This window comes from Lepidothrix coronata, unplaced genomic scaffold (assembly GCF_001604755.1).
Source record: "Lepidothrix coronata isolate B3197 unplaced genomic scaffold, Lepidothrix_coronata-1.0 Scaffold8, whole genome shotgun sequence".
In the NCBI taxonomy this organism is placed as follows: domain Eukaryota; kingdom Metazoa; phylum Chordata; class Aves; order Passeriformes; family Pipridae; genus Lepidothrix; species Lepidothrix coronata.
Window position 1 is genome coordinate 5426493 of NW_016690188.1, and position 14306 is coordinate 5440798.

Sequence of the window (14306 nt, forward strand, 5' to 3'; positions counted from 1 at the left end):
AGTCCTCAAAGCTGTTTGGGGTGTAGGAGGAGAGCAGTTTGAGTTAAGGAGCTTAAGGAAAGCAGAGAGCGGAGATGTCTCCTTGTGGCTTCTCCCCACGCCCAACAGGAGTGACATCTGTTTCACTTCATGTGCTTATCTGTTATTTTAATTGCACTTTAACAAGAGATCTAATAATGCCAAGGGAACAGATACACAAGTTCGAACATGTTTTCCTACTTTCTACTGGCCTATTAATTGTTTCAGAGCTCTTTTACAGCTTTCTAGCTGTAGCTACGTTTGGTTGGAAACATTATCCTCTCCCTGTTGCAGCTTGGGCAGAAGCAAACCTGTTGTGGATACAGCTTGGCCCTTCGAGAAGTACCTTTAAGGTTTGTCTGCTCTCTCTGTAGGAGCAGAGTGGTTAATGTGTCTCTACTCAGGCACGTAGCTGATGTGAAAATCCCTGGGGGATCTGGTATATATCCCTGGCTGGAGAGAGGAGCGTGGACCTTCTGCTGGGCCAAGGGGCTCTGGGAACAGCCATGTCATATGGCTTGTTAGAAACACATTTGTCCCACCAAGGGATGTTCATCAGCAAGCAGAGAGCCTGGGTGCAGCTGATTAAAAGCAAGGGCTTTAGCCCAGGACTTGGGCTCCTTCCTCCTCCAAAAATAGGCTGCATCAAACTCAAGCTGCTCTTCTTCAGGGTGGGAGAGGCCTCATGGCAGACCCGAGTTAGCATCATGCAAACTCTGCCGGGCCAAGAAGATAAACAGCACCATGGGTGTAGGAAGGGTCACCCAGTGTCATCCCCCCAGTTCCCACAGTGGGATAAGTGTCACCACGAGCACAGCACTATTGCCTTTTGTCACTTCTCTTGGGACTGTTTGCAGCCCCAAGAACCATTTGAGGAATGCTGCATTGGATGCCCAAAGATTTCAGAATTCATGCCAGCCCTTACACTCTTCTTCCTTCTCCTGGCCCCTGTGCTGACCCTCACCCTGGTGCCTGGTCAGTCACAAAGCCCACACCTTTCCCTTTCAAGGCAAGCATGAGATCCACATACCAACCCAGCCCAGCCCAGGGAACCAGACACAAAGAGACCAGTCAGGAGCAGACCCCACAACTGTTTTTTAAAAATCATTGCATTTATTTTTCAACCTTCCTCTGTTGTTTGCAGTGCTGGTATTCAGAGCCCAAGTTAATACAGCTCTGTGACAAGAAAGACAAGTAGCTACTGGAGAGGGTCCAGCAGAGGCCACGAAGATGATGAGGGGGCTGGGGCATCTCTCCTGTGAGGAGGGACTGTGGGAGCTGGGCCTGTCTGGGGAAGACTGAGAGAGGATCTCATCAATGCATATACATATTGCAAAGTCGGGTGCCATGAGGATGGTGCCAGGCTCTTTTCAGTGGTGCCCAGCGACAGGACAAGGAGTAATGGCCATGAACTAAATGACAAGAAGTTCCACTTCAACATGAGGAAGAAATTCTGTGCACTGAGGGTGGTAGAGCACTGGAATAGGCTGCCCGGGCAGGTTGTAGAGTGTCCCTCTCTGGAGATATTCGAAACCCACCTAGATGCCTTCCTGTGTCACCTGCTATAGGTGACCCTGCCTTGGCACTAGATCATCTGCCTAGGCAGACTAGATGATCTTCAGAGGGTCCCTAACAATTGTGTGATTCTGTGACACCTGTGTCTTCTTCCCCCATCTAAGGGGGCATAGAGACAGCTGTGCCCCAAAGCTGCAGGTCCATGGTCCTACTTTGGGGACAGTGAGATGTGGGGCAAGGGTGACAGCTGGCTTTTGCGATCAGAGGAATGAAAAAATTAGAGCTTAAAAACCATTAGCTATTTCTTTCCAGGATTGTGGCAATTGCAAAGTGAATAAAACCTGAACCTGAGAGCAAGGAAGGCATAGTCCAAGCACTGGCCTCTGGACTTTGGGATACTCCCTGTGCAGAGGGGACAGGTCCCTTCATGCCTGCCAAGGCATGATCCAGGTCTTGGTAAGAGGCTACTGTGGAGGTTTAAGGCAGGAATGTGGTTTGATTGCTGGTACAATGGCAGGACAACTGCTTTCGGAGGTAGAACTGTGCTTTGAGCTCCAAGTGAGAGAGCCTGATGCCTTGTGGGGCCAAGTCCAGTGACCACAAAAGGCTCAGACAGGCTGGGCAGATCCTCCTGCACTAGGCCAGAGGAAGGCACAGGAAATACAGGCATTACTCAAGGCAAGAGGGATGTGGGGAAGCACAGACACAGCCAGCAGCAGATGGGGGAGGCTCAGGACAAGCCTAAGTGCTGCAAGCTGGGCACACAGAGCCAGATTCTGCTTCTCCAGTGGAAGGAGGCAGCAGAGAAGATGCTGGGCTGTGGAGCAGATCTGGCTGGACTGTGCTTCTGATCCCTGCTCAGGGGACACGGTACTGGTGGTGGCAGGGGGCCGGAGGGTGTGATGGTTCCTGAGGTGATCTCCTTTCACAGTCCCTTGTTAAAATAGACATACGGCACTTTGTCCCCGTGCTTGGCCACAATGCTGTCACGCAGCTCCAGCTCAAGGTCAGCCAGCGCAAGGGAGCTGTGGGGAGACGGGGTAGACACTGAGACTTGTGATCCTCCTCCCCAGCCACCAGTCAAACCACCCTCCCTTCCCATTGCCATTTGAGGCCCTCTGCATTCCCCGGGATCTTGAAGGCTCATGTCAAGACCCACCACCCATGCCTGGCATCCACCACTCCGAATGCTGCAGGGCAGAGAGCTGCCCTTAGAGCTGAGTGTCCCATTGCTCCCAGCACAGAGCTCAAAGAGCAGGGCAGGCACATGCTCTCCTGCTGCCCTGGGCACCAGCATGTACAGCAAAGCGCTGCCTTGAGTTGAAGGGTGGGTGTCCATCATGCTTCTCCTGGGATGGGCAGAGAAGACCTAGGGGAGGGGGAAGTCTCCCAAGGTCTCATGCAGGAGGGGGAAGGAGTGTGACAGGTACCATCTCTGTGGGAAGAGGGCACAGGCTGCTGGCACCATGAACAGGAGGCTGTGGGACAGAAGAGCCGAACGTTAGTGCTGGGGATCACAGCCTATATGCCCCCTGGCCACGGGGATCTCAGCCCAAGAGGTGCTGCTCACACCTCGTGACTCCCAATAACTGGGAAAAGCCCTGGCTGAAAGGCAAGGCTTTGCATTCCTCTGCTGGGAAAGAGGTATTTTTTCTAGCATCCCTTGGAGCCATGCTCCAGGCACCCGCAGGTGTTTGAGCAGTGAGATACTTACAAGCCCCCGCAGAGCAGCACCTGCAAAGGCCCGTGGAGAACCCGGATTCGCTGCAAGGGAAGAGCTGGGATTGAGTCCCTGGGCCTCACCGCAAGCCCTGCTCACAGTGTGGGCAGACTTCTCCCCTCAATGGTGCTGAATGCCCAATGCCTCCAGCGTGCCACCAAACCCTGCAACTCTTCCACAGCCTCTCCATGTCACTCGAGAGACCTTTGGTGTATCGGTGACTTGAGTAGGGGGCAAAGCAAGCCAGGCTCTGCAACCTCCCATTTCATCCTCTGCATCTTGGCAGCTGGGAAGCAGGGTTGGGGCACCACAGAACCCACTGGAAAACTGTGGCAGAGGAAATGTGAGCTCACCTGCATGAACGTGAATTTCTCCAGCCGCTCCATGATGATGGGCAAAATAACTAGGTACAGAGAGAAAAGGTCAGGCTCTTCCTGCAAGCCAGCCTGCAGGGCTCTCCCAGCAGCACTGTCCACCTGGAGGCCATGGCAGCAGCTAGTTGTGCTGAGGGCCACTGGTTGTTTGCTTACAGCAAGGATCTTAACCCACACACATCCATCACCCAGGCAGCATGGTCCGTGCTCCTCATGCTCCCAATCCCTCCTGCTGGGCCTGTGGCATGTCAAGGGTTTCATGAGGTGAGGGGATGCTGGGCTGCAGAGCGAGAAGCTAGGGCCAGAGAGCATGAGATGTGTCCTTGTGGGGCCAAACTGCCATGAGAGCACCCCATGTCCCCCACAGGCTGTGGGTTGGGATGAGGAAGCCTGGGGGCTTGGGGGACTCCGATTGGAATGGCAGGATAAGATCAGCTCCATTTGTGGGATGAGACCAAATGACACCTGGGATGCAGTGCCACCCTCCCTCTTCTTCATGGGGGAAACTGAAGCAGGGAAGGGCAAAGTAGTGGGTCCCAGGGGAGTCCGTGGTCCAGTCCTGCACCCTCCTGCCTTATACTCACTCATGCCCGGTGCTGCCATGGTGATCCTGGAGACCACAACCTGTGTGATGCCCTTCACTGCTGCCCTCTGCAAGCAAAAGCAGCAGGTGAGCCCCTGCAGCGCTGTGTCCCAGCCCAGACCTCCATCCCCAGACTCACTCTGGAGCGACCAAGCTCGTTGTTGTCCCCATCTGTCACTGTGATCCCATTGATGATCTCCCTGAAGGGGACAGGCAGCCATGAGTGGAGGCCAGGATGGTCGGGAAAGCATAAGAACACAGCAGTGGGGTGAGGGAGTGCCAAGGAGGTCCTCTGTGCTGTGCTGGCACAGCAGAACCGGCTGCCCCTGGGGCACGGGGCTCCATCACCCCGGGGTGCTGTGGTCCCAGCCCAGCCGATGCTGCCATCTTCAGGGCGCAGCTGCGAGCAGGATCCAGCCGTGCCAGGGACTGACACTGCTTGGGACCCGCAGCCAAGCCAGGGGACAGTCCCTCACATAGCCCCCCACCTCCCTGCGCTGCAACTTGTGGGGGACCCCAAGCAGCAGATACAGGTCTCCACATGGGCCCCACCTAGGGTGTACCAGCATCAGGATATCATGGACTGGGGCTCTCCCATCAGCACGCACAGGAGACCTTTGGGTCTGAGGGATCTTCCGGCCCAGATCCCAGAACAGCTATCCTCAGCCCAAAATCCCCTCCTGCTCCAGGCAGAGGCTGAGCCATCCCACCCGGCACCCTCTGCCAGAGACACAGCACTGCAAAAACACAGACTCCGGTTCACCTTCCCCCCTGTCCTCCCACCCTCTTCAACCCCTGGGGTGGGAATCCAAGGCAGGGTGACCAGGTAGCCCAGGAGCCCAGCTGCCACCAGGTTGCCTTGGGAAGGAGCTGGGTTCCTGGAGCTTCCTATCTGCACCTGACACTTACTGTTGCCGCATCATGGGGATATTGATACAGTTGGCAGCAGCCACAGCTGCGAAGGGGACCCAGCGGGCCAGCAAGGGGGGTGCTCGCTGTGGGAGACAGACTGGCATCAGTGCAGGAGGGCAGGATGTGCCTAGCTGCCCCACCTGGCCCCAGCCTGGCATACCTTGGTGTAGAGGTTGAGTCCCACTGCGGTGGCCAGGGCTGCACCGGTGGCTGTGACATAAGCCACGCCGATTTGCCTGGACAGCGATTTCCAAAGACGGGAGAGAACAGAAACACCAACTCTGACTCAACCCTGTTCCTTCAGTACCCAAGACGGGGCATAGGTGATCTTTACAGGGTCTCCAGGGGAGTGTCAACACAGAGGGTCCCTATTCTGTGCGTGGGATCACTCACCTCAGTGAGATGGGGGAGGCAGCGTTACGGTTGGTGTAGTTGACAAAGGCATTGAAGGACTGGTTCACCCACTGCCAAAAAACCACAGCAGGCACTGTCCTGCAGAGGGAAGGGACCAGGAGAGCACATGAGGGCTGTCATGGATGCCTGGCCTGTGCCTGTGGCCAGGCTTGGCAGTGAGCCAGCCAAGATGCCCTCAATATACTTGTCATGGTGACTCCAAAAGGAAACTGAGGAACCCTGGCAAAGCTATGAGCCAGTGGCAGAGCTGGGGAATGACCCAGGAATCCTGGCTGCCCTAGGGCTTTGGGGATCACAGGAGGGGGTCCAGCCCTGCAGGGCACTTAGGCAGGAGTGGGAGATGCAGCTCTCAGCAGGGCGGCAGCCATCCTGCTGGGCTGAGATAAGCCTTTGTCAAAGGGAGCAGCAAGGAGGGAACACATGGGGACAGAATAGGCTCTGGGGGACCAGGGTGCCTGGGCTCCTACTGGTGTCTCAGGAACATGGAAGTGGGGCAGGAAGGGACACAGGGAGATGTGGGTCTGAGCAGGCTTTGGGATGCAGGAAGGTGGAGATGGGCTGAGAACAGGGTGACCCATCGGCACTGGGAGATCTGCCATCCAGACTGGACCTCATCGGCAACTGTCAAAGCAGTCTAGCAAAGAGGGGTCAGATTGGATGGGGATCCAATGGGAAAGGAAGTGTATGATCTACATAGTCTGGAGACAGGATTGCTCACCCCCCCCAGCAGCTATTTCAGCAGGTAAATGCAGGGAGCTGTCAGCAGAGGCTGGGGATGCTGAAGCAACCTGGCCTGGGGGCAGATTTGGTTGTCAGTTCTGAGGACTGCTATGGTCCGCAGACCAAGAGCAGCAGCCAAGTAGGACTTGGTTGCATTAATCACTACAGGAGCTCTGGGAAGTGCTGAGCTGAGCTCAGTGTGAAGTGAGACCATCCTCAGCGATGCCAGAGGCCGAGGGGATCTGTGATGCTTCCACCACAGGCTGGGTGCTGGGGACAGGGCACAGGGACATGCATGGGGCTTGGCCATGGGACACAGGCAAGCACAGCAGCCATGGGCATGCCTTGGGCAGTACCCAGCCCCAGAGGAGGCAGACTGGCCACACTCCAGCCATCAGAGGACCTCTTGAAGGGCTGGGGGCTGTCACAGCTGTGTCCCCAGCCTGGCAAACCCATGAGCTCACCGATAGAACTGGAGCATGAAGCCGGTGATGGCCATGCCCCCTGGCACCTGGAAGGACATCCTCCCGATGAGGTTCATCTTCTCACCGCTGTCAGGGTGGAAGGCTGAGTCGTACAGCTTCTTGGCATAGAGCAGCTGCTCCTGGCTGCTTCCTGGTGGCACCAGCCCGGCCCTGCAAGCCCAAAGCCTGTCGGGGAAGCTGCACAGACCTGCCAGCACCTGGCACTGCCGGAGCACAGAGCCCCAGGCATCATACATGAAAGGCAGAGGAAACATCTCTCATGAGAGATACATGTTACAGCTTAGGGCTCCTGGGAAAAGCCTGGGAAACTCTCCCAAAACTGCCTCCAGGGGATGTTAAGTCACAGTGTACCTGCTTGCAAATGACTGCCTCCATCCGCCTGCAACACTGCAGAATGGTCAGGTATGGCAACGGGCACAGGGACGGCACCTGCCCTGGCTGTACCTCTGCCCCTCACCTGCAGCCTTCCACCAGGGCCTTGGCCCGGTCCAGCTCCTCCTCCGGCACCAGCACTGTCCGCGGGTCGGTGATGTTGAGGAAATGCTTCAGGCGCCCCACAAAGGTGCTCTGGTCCCAGCGCGGGGCGTCAATGTTGAAGCCAAGGGGAACAGTGGACATTTTGCTCTGGGTCTGTCCAGGGGAAGAAGGTGGCTCAGTCGGATCCTGCCTCGCTTGCTCATTGAGTGCAGGCCTGCCACGGCCACGGGAGCGGTCAGCTGGGTGAGAGCCAGGGCAGGTTTATGTTTAACGGGATAGTTGGACTTTCAGCAGCCCTGAGCCTGGGAGCCTCCTGCACCCCTGTTGCCAGCAGAACACTGCAGCGAGGCTGCTCCTCCATACACCATCCCACTTGCATGGGGTCCCCCCACTTGTGCTGCCCCTCAAAGCACCCAGAACCCCCTCCTTGGGGTGGGATATGCTGCACAGCACTGCAGGGCCCAGCTCGCCCCTTCCAGGGCTGCACAGCCCTGCCCTGTGAGCACTCTGTTTGGGAGAAGAGGCCGACTGTCACCTGGCTATTACCTCCTTTCGGATAGTTGTACAGAGCGATAAGATCTCCCCTAAGCCTCCTTTTCTCCAGGCTAAACAACTCCAGCTCCCTCAGCCACTCCTCATACAACTTGAGCTCCAAACCTTTCACCAGCTTCGTTGCCCTTCTCTGAAAGGCCCGGCCCGGCCCGGCACAGCACAGCACGGCTCGGCTCGGCACAATCCCAGCTCGCCACGGCCCGGCCCGGTTCAGCTCGGCTCTGCACGGCCCCGGACACCACACCCACCGCCCAGCCCTGCCCTGCCCTGCCCTGCCCTGCCCTGCCCCTGCCCCTGCCCCGCCCCTCCTCTCCCGTCCCGTCCCGTCCCGTCCCCACGTGTCCCACCTGCGCTCCCCGGGCCCCTCTCCCGCCCACGTGTCCCGCCCCCGTCCCCGCGCTGCGGCGCGTGGCCGCCCTCAGCCAATCACAGAGCCCAGAGAGGCCGCGCCCACCTCCCCTCGGGGGCCGCCCTCGTACGCATGCGCTCGTTGGAGGGCCGGGCCTGAATGTGGCCCCGCCCCCCGGCGCGCGCACGTCGTCGCGCGGGGCGGGTGTGACGCAGTTGCCCATGGTAACCCCGGGCCGCGCCGAGGATGGTGAGCGGGGCGGGGGCAGCGCCGGGACGGGCCCGGCCCGGGGGGGGCGCGGGGGGCCTGAGGGGCCGGGGGCGCCGCCACCGCCGCCACTGCCGCGGAGCGTGGGGTAATGAGAGCCGGAGGCACCACCCGGGGTCTGTCGGGCCCGGCTGGGGCCCAGGGCAGGCACTGGCGGGCCTGGGGCCATGAAGGGGTGTGCCGAGAGGACGGGACCAGGAGTATGGACCAGGAGTATTGCTCGGTGATGCCGGGCAATAGGGCACAGGGCAACGCGCACAAGCTGATGCAGAGGAAGTTCCACTTGAACTTCTTTACTGCGCGGGTGACCACGCACTGGAACAGATTGCCCAAAGAAACCGTGAAGTTTCTCTCACTGGAGAAATTCCAGAACCGTCTGTATGCAATCCTGTGCCATGTGCTCTAGGGTGTCCCTGCTTGATTAGGGAGGTCGGACCAGATGACTCGCTGTGGTCCCTTCCAACCTGTCCTGTTCTGTGATGCTGTGACACCCACCCGGGAGTCTGGCAGTCCTGGGATCTGAGTGCCCACCTGGGCAGAGTGTGGGGTGCCAGGGACCTGGTGGGGCAGGGGTGTCTTGTCGGGAGTGGGGGGCCCTGGGCTGTGGAGGTTGGGGACACCCAGGCAAAGGGATGGGAACAGTGTAAATTTGTGGCCTCCAGCCGTGGGAAACCCTGGCTGGGGCCCTGGCAGGACACAGAGATTACAGGGAACATGGAGAAGGGAGTTGAGTCCAGACAAGGGCAACAAAGCTGGTGAAGGGTTTGAGCACAAGTCCTATGAGGAGCAGCTGAGGGAGCTGAGATTGTTTAGCCTGGAGAAAAGGAGGCTTGGGGGGGGACCTTGGTGCTCTCTACAACTACCTAAAAGGGGTATGTAGCCAGGTGGCAGTCATCCTCTTCTTCCAGGCAACTGGTGATAGGATGAGAGGACGTAGTCTTAAGTTGTGCCAGCAGAGGATTAGATTGGACATTAGGAGAAAGTTCTTCACAGAAGTGATTAGATGTTGGAATGGGCTGCCCAGGGAGGTGTTCAACAAAAGACTGTACATGTCATTTAGTCCCACAGTCTAGTTGATGTGGTGGTGTTGGGTCGTGGGTTGGACTCAGTGATCTCAGAGGTGTTTTCCAGCCTAATTGATTCTGTGAGTTGGATCTTGACAGGGGCTGGGAGACCTGAGGATGCTGTAGGGGGATGGGATCAGCCTGCTTGGAGTTGATTCAGTCAAGATCTGGAAGGTGTAATGGAGGGTTGGGTGCTTGGGAGGGCTGGGGAGCAGGATGGCAGTGGCCCATCTGATCTGAGGAGGGAAGGAGCAGTGGAAGAGCCTGGCGAGGATGGAGGGCAGTGTTCAGGGAATGACTATGAAGAGTCTAGGACCATCTGTGGCTGTAAAGGGACACTGGACAGCCCAACCAAGGTGGGAGGAGGCCACCCTGTGACCTGAATCCTGGCTGTAGGAGTTCATGAGGGTGAACTTGATGAGGTGCAAGGGCTGGTTGTTGGTAAACAGCCTTAGAACGGGAGTTCAGTCATGGCAGAGAGGCCTGGATGAAGGGATTGCATATTCAGGGATGGGCAGACTGAGACAAACTGCTCAGAGGCTGAAAGAAAACTGCCAGTTGGGTGGGATGGACAGTCTGGTGAGTCACTGGGAAAACCCAGTCAGTGTTGGCTGGCTAGGATAGTTTGCTGGGATCTTCTGTGCTCTGGGGCTGGGGAGATGAGGGACAATCTGGGTTGAAAAGAAAAAATAAGAATACACTGGGGGAAGGGATGGGAGTGAAGTTTTGATGCTGATGGGAGAAAGAGAGATCCCAGGAAGAAAAAAGTGTTGGAAGAGAGAAATTAATTGTTTGAGAGGTAGCAATATGGATTGAAGAAAGAAATTGGAGTCTTGGGTGGAGGGCAATGCTGGGATACAGGTAAGGTGGTGAGAGTACACTGCAGTCTGAATTGAGGTTGTGGGAAGGTTGGATGATGGACCAGGGTGTTGGAAACATCTTGGGTTTAGATGCCAGAGTAGTTGGGGTGGGATGCTAGCAAAGTCCAGTGAGGACTGGACTGGGTCTGTGGGTGAAGGGTGGTGAGAGAGAGATGCTGTGGGTGGGGAGCAGCTGCTGAGGATGCAGCATGAGCAGAGAGCACAGGCAGAAGGAAATAGCAGTGGGAAAGGAGCTTTCCCAAGGGCACGGCTTTATTTTGTCCAGGAGCCCTCTGGACTCAAGCTGGATTCATGCAAATGGACAGCATGGGAGGAGGTATAAGCAAGAGCAGCAAAGGCAGCTTCTCATCTTCACTGGGTTAATTCTGGCTACATCCCCACCTGCTGGGCTACAGAGAGGGAGATTGAGATAAAGCCTGTGGGATCTGCTCTATTTCAGATGAGTTGGTGATGGAGCATGTCACACCAGACACCAAAGCCATCACAGGATGGACATCTGCTGTAAAGATGAGGGCAGCTGCTTCCAGCAGTGCAGTGCTTTGTAGGACACATTTGGCCTGCAGCTGTCAAATCTGCTCTTCTGCCTTATGATGTCCCGATAAGCTGGTATAGTCTGGGATCTGGCTGCTCTTATCCAGGCGCTTTGTGTGTGGAGAGGGCGGACTGGGTGTTCTCCAGCGTTCGTGTTATTTGATATAACATTTTACTGCCTCTTTGTCTGTTTTTCATTTCCGGGAGTTGTTTTTTGAATTGTAGCCTCTCAGGCAGGGTGGGTGGCACTTTGAGGTGCCTGGTGGACTGACTGGACTGGCAGGAGACTGCACTGTCTCTCTAGATTCTCAACTTCCGCTAAAACAGAATTATCCTTCGTGGTAGAAATTCTGAAACAGCAGCAAACGTATTCAAAGCAGCTGTGGCAGCCCCGGGGTGTGGGTCAGCAGTCAGAAATGATCCAAACAGCTTGATGTAACAATTTACTGCTTGTCATCTGAGCTGTGGTAGCTGTCCGTGGACGTGTTCTGCCGTGTCGTGATTGCGTTGGGAGGCACTTAAACCCCCTTCAACAACTGCTGGCTCCAGTAATGAGAGGGTTAATGCTGAGGTTTGAATTATTTCAGTGTTCATCCAAGTGAGTAGGTACAGAGGGGAAGTGTCTCCTTCTGCAGAGCATACCAGCATTTCTCACAGCTGTGGGGCAGGGGTGGTAGAAGGTCATAGGTAGAGCACGGAGGGAAGGATGAGCATAAAACTGCATAGCATGAGAGACAATGTAGCGCTGTAGTCTTTGGCACAGTTAAGCAGCATCTGTGGTGGGCACACAGCAAGGGCAAAGGGAGGCTGCTACATGGAAGGTCATGCTGCTTTCCAAAGTTTAGGAAATGCTGTGTGAAGCAGAGCTTGTGGCCTCCTCATCACTGTAATAACAATCTTTACCAGGAGAGATGGTATGTTATTGATAGATACTGGGGCCAGAGGATGGCCGGTGTTTTTCTAAAACCATTGACTGAGGATGACATCATTATGTCAAAACCAGAATTGTCAAAGTGTGGCCCCGTTTTACAGTTGAGGAAACTGAGTGATGGAGTGTCTAGCTGATACTAGGCAGATCTGGTAGAGAGGATGAAATACCAGCATAGCTAAATGTGTAGTCAGGCATTTTTCTACTGGTCTTGAGCTCATGTTTCTAGGAAAACTAGCATTTATCTCTTGCCTACTGTAGATGTACCTCGTACCTAGAAATTCTTTTTTTTGTCCCTTGTTCCTTAGCAGTAAGGCTCTATTTAAAAGGGCCCCATTAGAAAAAAAAAATTGCTTTCAAGGGTTTTAATAGTGCCTTACTACTTTAGTTTCCCAGTACAGTTCCATGTCATGTTTTTTGGTTTATTTTACTGATTGCTGAGAGGTTGATAGGAGAAACCACCTGCAGATAGGAGAGTGTATCAGCCACTGACCAAGACTTTGAAGTTCTAAAAGCAGACAAAGACTGCTGACATAGTCCAGTGCTGGGCATTGGCTTTTCTCTGTGCAGGGCAAAATGCTTCCTTCAAACTTGCTAAAACCAAAGGAGATTGATTTTAATTATGAAAAGAGGATTCGTGCTGGTATTGGGTAATGTATCAAACTGGAAAGTGCTCTGTGACCTCTTTGACAGAAAACTATGTTAGTAGGTTTGAGCTGAAAAAACTCTGTAGGTGACTCGACTCCATTAAATTTTGGATTTCAATTCAGGAAAGAAAGTCTGCATTGAATGACACCATATGGTGGAGACATACAGCAAGCAAATGATTTTTTGGGAGTTTTGCCAGAGTAAGAAGTATTGAATAAACTGTGCTCAATAGATTAATTTACTTCGGTTGTATTTTGAAAAAGACTGGGTGATTTTATGACCATTAGTGACATTTGCAGTTCTGCAGCCGAAGATAAAGGTAATCAGACGTCATTCTTCAGGGCACCAGCTAATCAGTGCAGTTGTCAGGAAGGACTCCCCTCCTCCAGCTCTGTGTGTGCAGGATTGCACCCTGGATGACAAATGTAGCCTCAAATATCCACTGCGGAAGGCAGAATATTTGGCTCAACTAAGCCCCTCGTCCTTCCCCATGTCAGCTTCTCCTGTTTGACTTTCTGAAACCATCACGTGCACCCTCTGTCTTTACCTTACTCTGTAAAAATGGTGAACTGCCACCATATTGCTTAATTAAAAATAAATTGGGGTCCAGACTGTGCTAGGTACTGTGCAGGCAGAACATGGAGTTGTTCCCCATGCCATGGAAATACGGTCTGTCTGAGGTGAGAGATAATCAAGCGATATGAGTGAGGAGAGTCCAAGACAGGTTTGAACTTGACATGTTGGCTGCCTAAACCTCATCAAGGATTGTAGGTGTGGCAGAGAAGGAATTAGCAGAAGAATCATGGGGTGATTTTATGGATATTTTGTGAAGTTTCTCCCACGGTGGTAGGAAAGGCACAAAGGTTTGAGAATACAGCTGAGCAGTGGTGGGGGGCAGCTGTGGGGAGACAGGAGCCGCTATGGCAAATGCGCTTGGCTGGGAAGAGCCTTCAGGATGAAGACAGGTGAATTGTGGTTGCAGCAGTGGGGAAGAGGGTGTCTGTGCAGGGGTGTAGGGATGGGGGAGATGTGGTCACAGTGGCAGGCTGAGCTGCTGAGCTTTGTGGCTGTATTGCATCTTGGTGAATTGATTTGATTCTACCTAAATATCCACATATAGTAGATAAGCAATTGCTGGTGACTAAGGGTGGTTTTATTTTAAATTCATTATCTGAGCTTTGTGGCTAATAAAGTTAAACAGAATACATTTACGTCTCTTTCCTAATAGGAATCAACTGTGCTCTACAGCAGCTTGTGGGCCATGCTTTTTATCCGTGCACCATGTATCCAACCCTCAGTACAAGGGGAAATTGTTCTTTCCATTATGGCTTTATATTGCCAATCTGATACAATATTTAAACAGATTATCTCAATGCTCTGTTTGTCCCAAACCAATTTTTGCTTTGGCCTATAAAGTGAATCTTCCTTTCAGCGGCTTCTGTGGTACAGGATGTAGTTACATGCATCAACTAGTTCAAAAGACCCATATACAGCATGGATTTAAAGCTGAATAAACCCACAAAACCCTTAGCTAGGACTATAAATGTCACTGTATTTTTATATATGTCTGCCTTTTTTTTTTTTTTTTTAAAGAGACTAGGATTACTGCATGCAGCTATAACTGAAAGTCTTTTGATAATTCGGTGGGTATTTTAAACTTAGCAATGATATCTTTTCATAAAACCACACATCCCTGTTTTCTGAAGGATGCTAATAAGATGGTTAGCTTTTCTTTCATGCTTGATGTGTTTGAGTGCTCCTGCCCATTTGGTTGCATCTCAGAATTTAATACCCCACTCTGATTTCACCGTAATTGTCAGGAGTCTCTTTTTCTTATTGTATGTCCCCACTCACTGTCTGGAAAATGC

At 53.8% G+C, this 14306-nt stretch overlaps 2 protein-coding genes across 10 annotated transcripts in view; one reads left to right on the forward strand and one right to left on the reverse strand.

The window, feature by feature from the left end:
• Positions 1-1109: 1109 nt before the first annotated feature.
• Positions 1110-8141, reverse strand: SFXN2 (sideroflexin 2). 9 transcript variants are annotated; one of them, XM_017804184.1, is made up of 12 exons: positions 7876-8008; positions 7199-7371; positions 6721-6891; positions 5516-5614; positions 5283-5358; positions 5120-5205; positions 4350-4410; positions 4206-4278; positions 3607-3656; positions 3248-3297; positions 2964-3011; positions 1110-2558 (listed from the first exon to the last, which is right to left on the reverse strand). In XM_017804184.1, the coding sequence occupies exons 2-12, from the start codon at positions 7357-7359 to the stop codon at positions 2459-2461; spliced, it is 975 nt and encodes a 324-aa protein (XP_017659673.1). In that variant the 5' UTR covers positions 7360-7371; positions 7876-8008; the 3' UTR covers positions 1110-2458. The 9 variants fall into 9 exon arrangements, with proteins under 9 accessions (XP_017659673.1, XP_017659669.1, XP_017659672.1 ...); XM_017804180.1 differs by lacking the exon at positions 7876-8008 and adding an exon at positions 8118-8141 and having other exon boundaries at positions 3607-4278; XM_017804183.1 differs by lacking the exon at positions 7876-8008 and adding an exon at positions 8118-8139 and having other exon boundaries at positions 3607-4278; positions 7199-7457.
• Positions 8142-8259: 118 nt separating this feature from the next.
• The window catches only part of ARL3 (ADP ribosylation factor like GTPase 3), a 30300-nt gene continuing 24253 nt past the window's right edge, over positions 8260-14306 (forward strand). Inside the window, exon 1 of the mRNA XM_017804073.1 lies at positions 8260-8368. Within this exon, the coding sequence (XP_017659562.1) occupies positions 8366-8368 (3 nt within the window). The 5' untranslated portion in view covers positions 8260-8365. The remainder of the gene's footprint in view (positions 8369-14306) is intronic.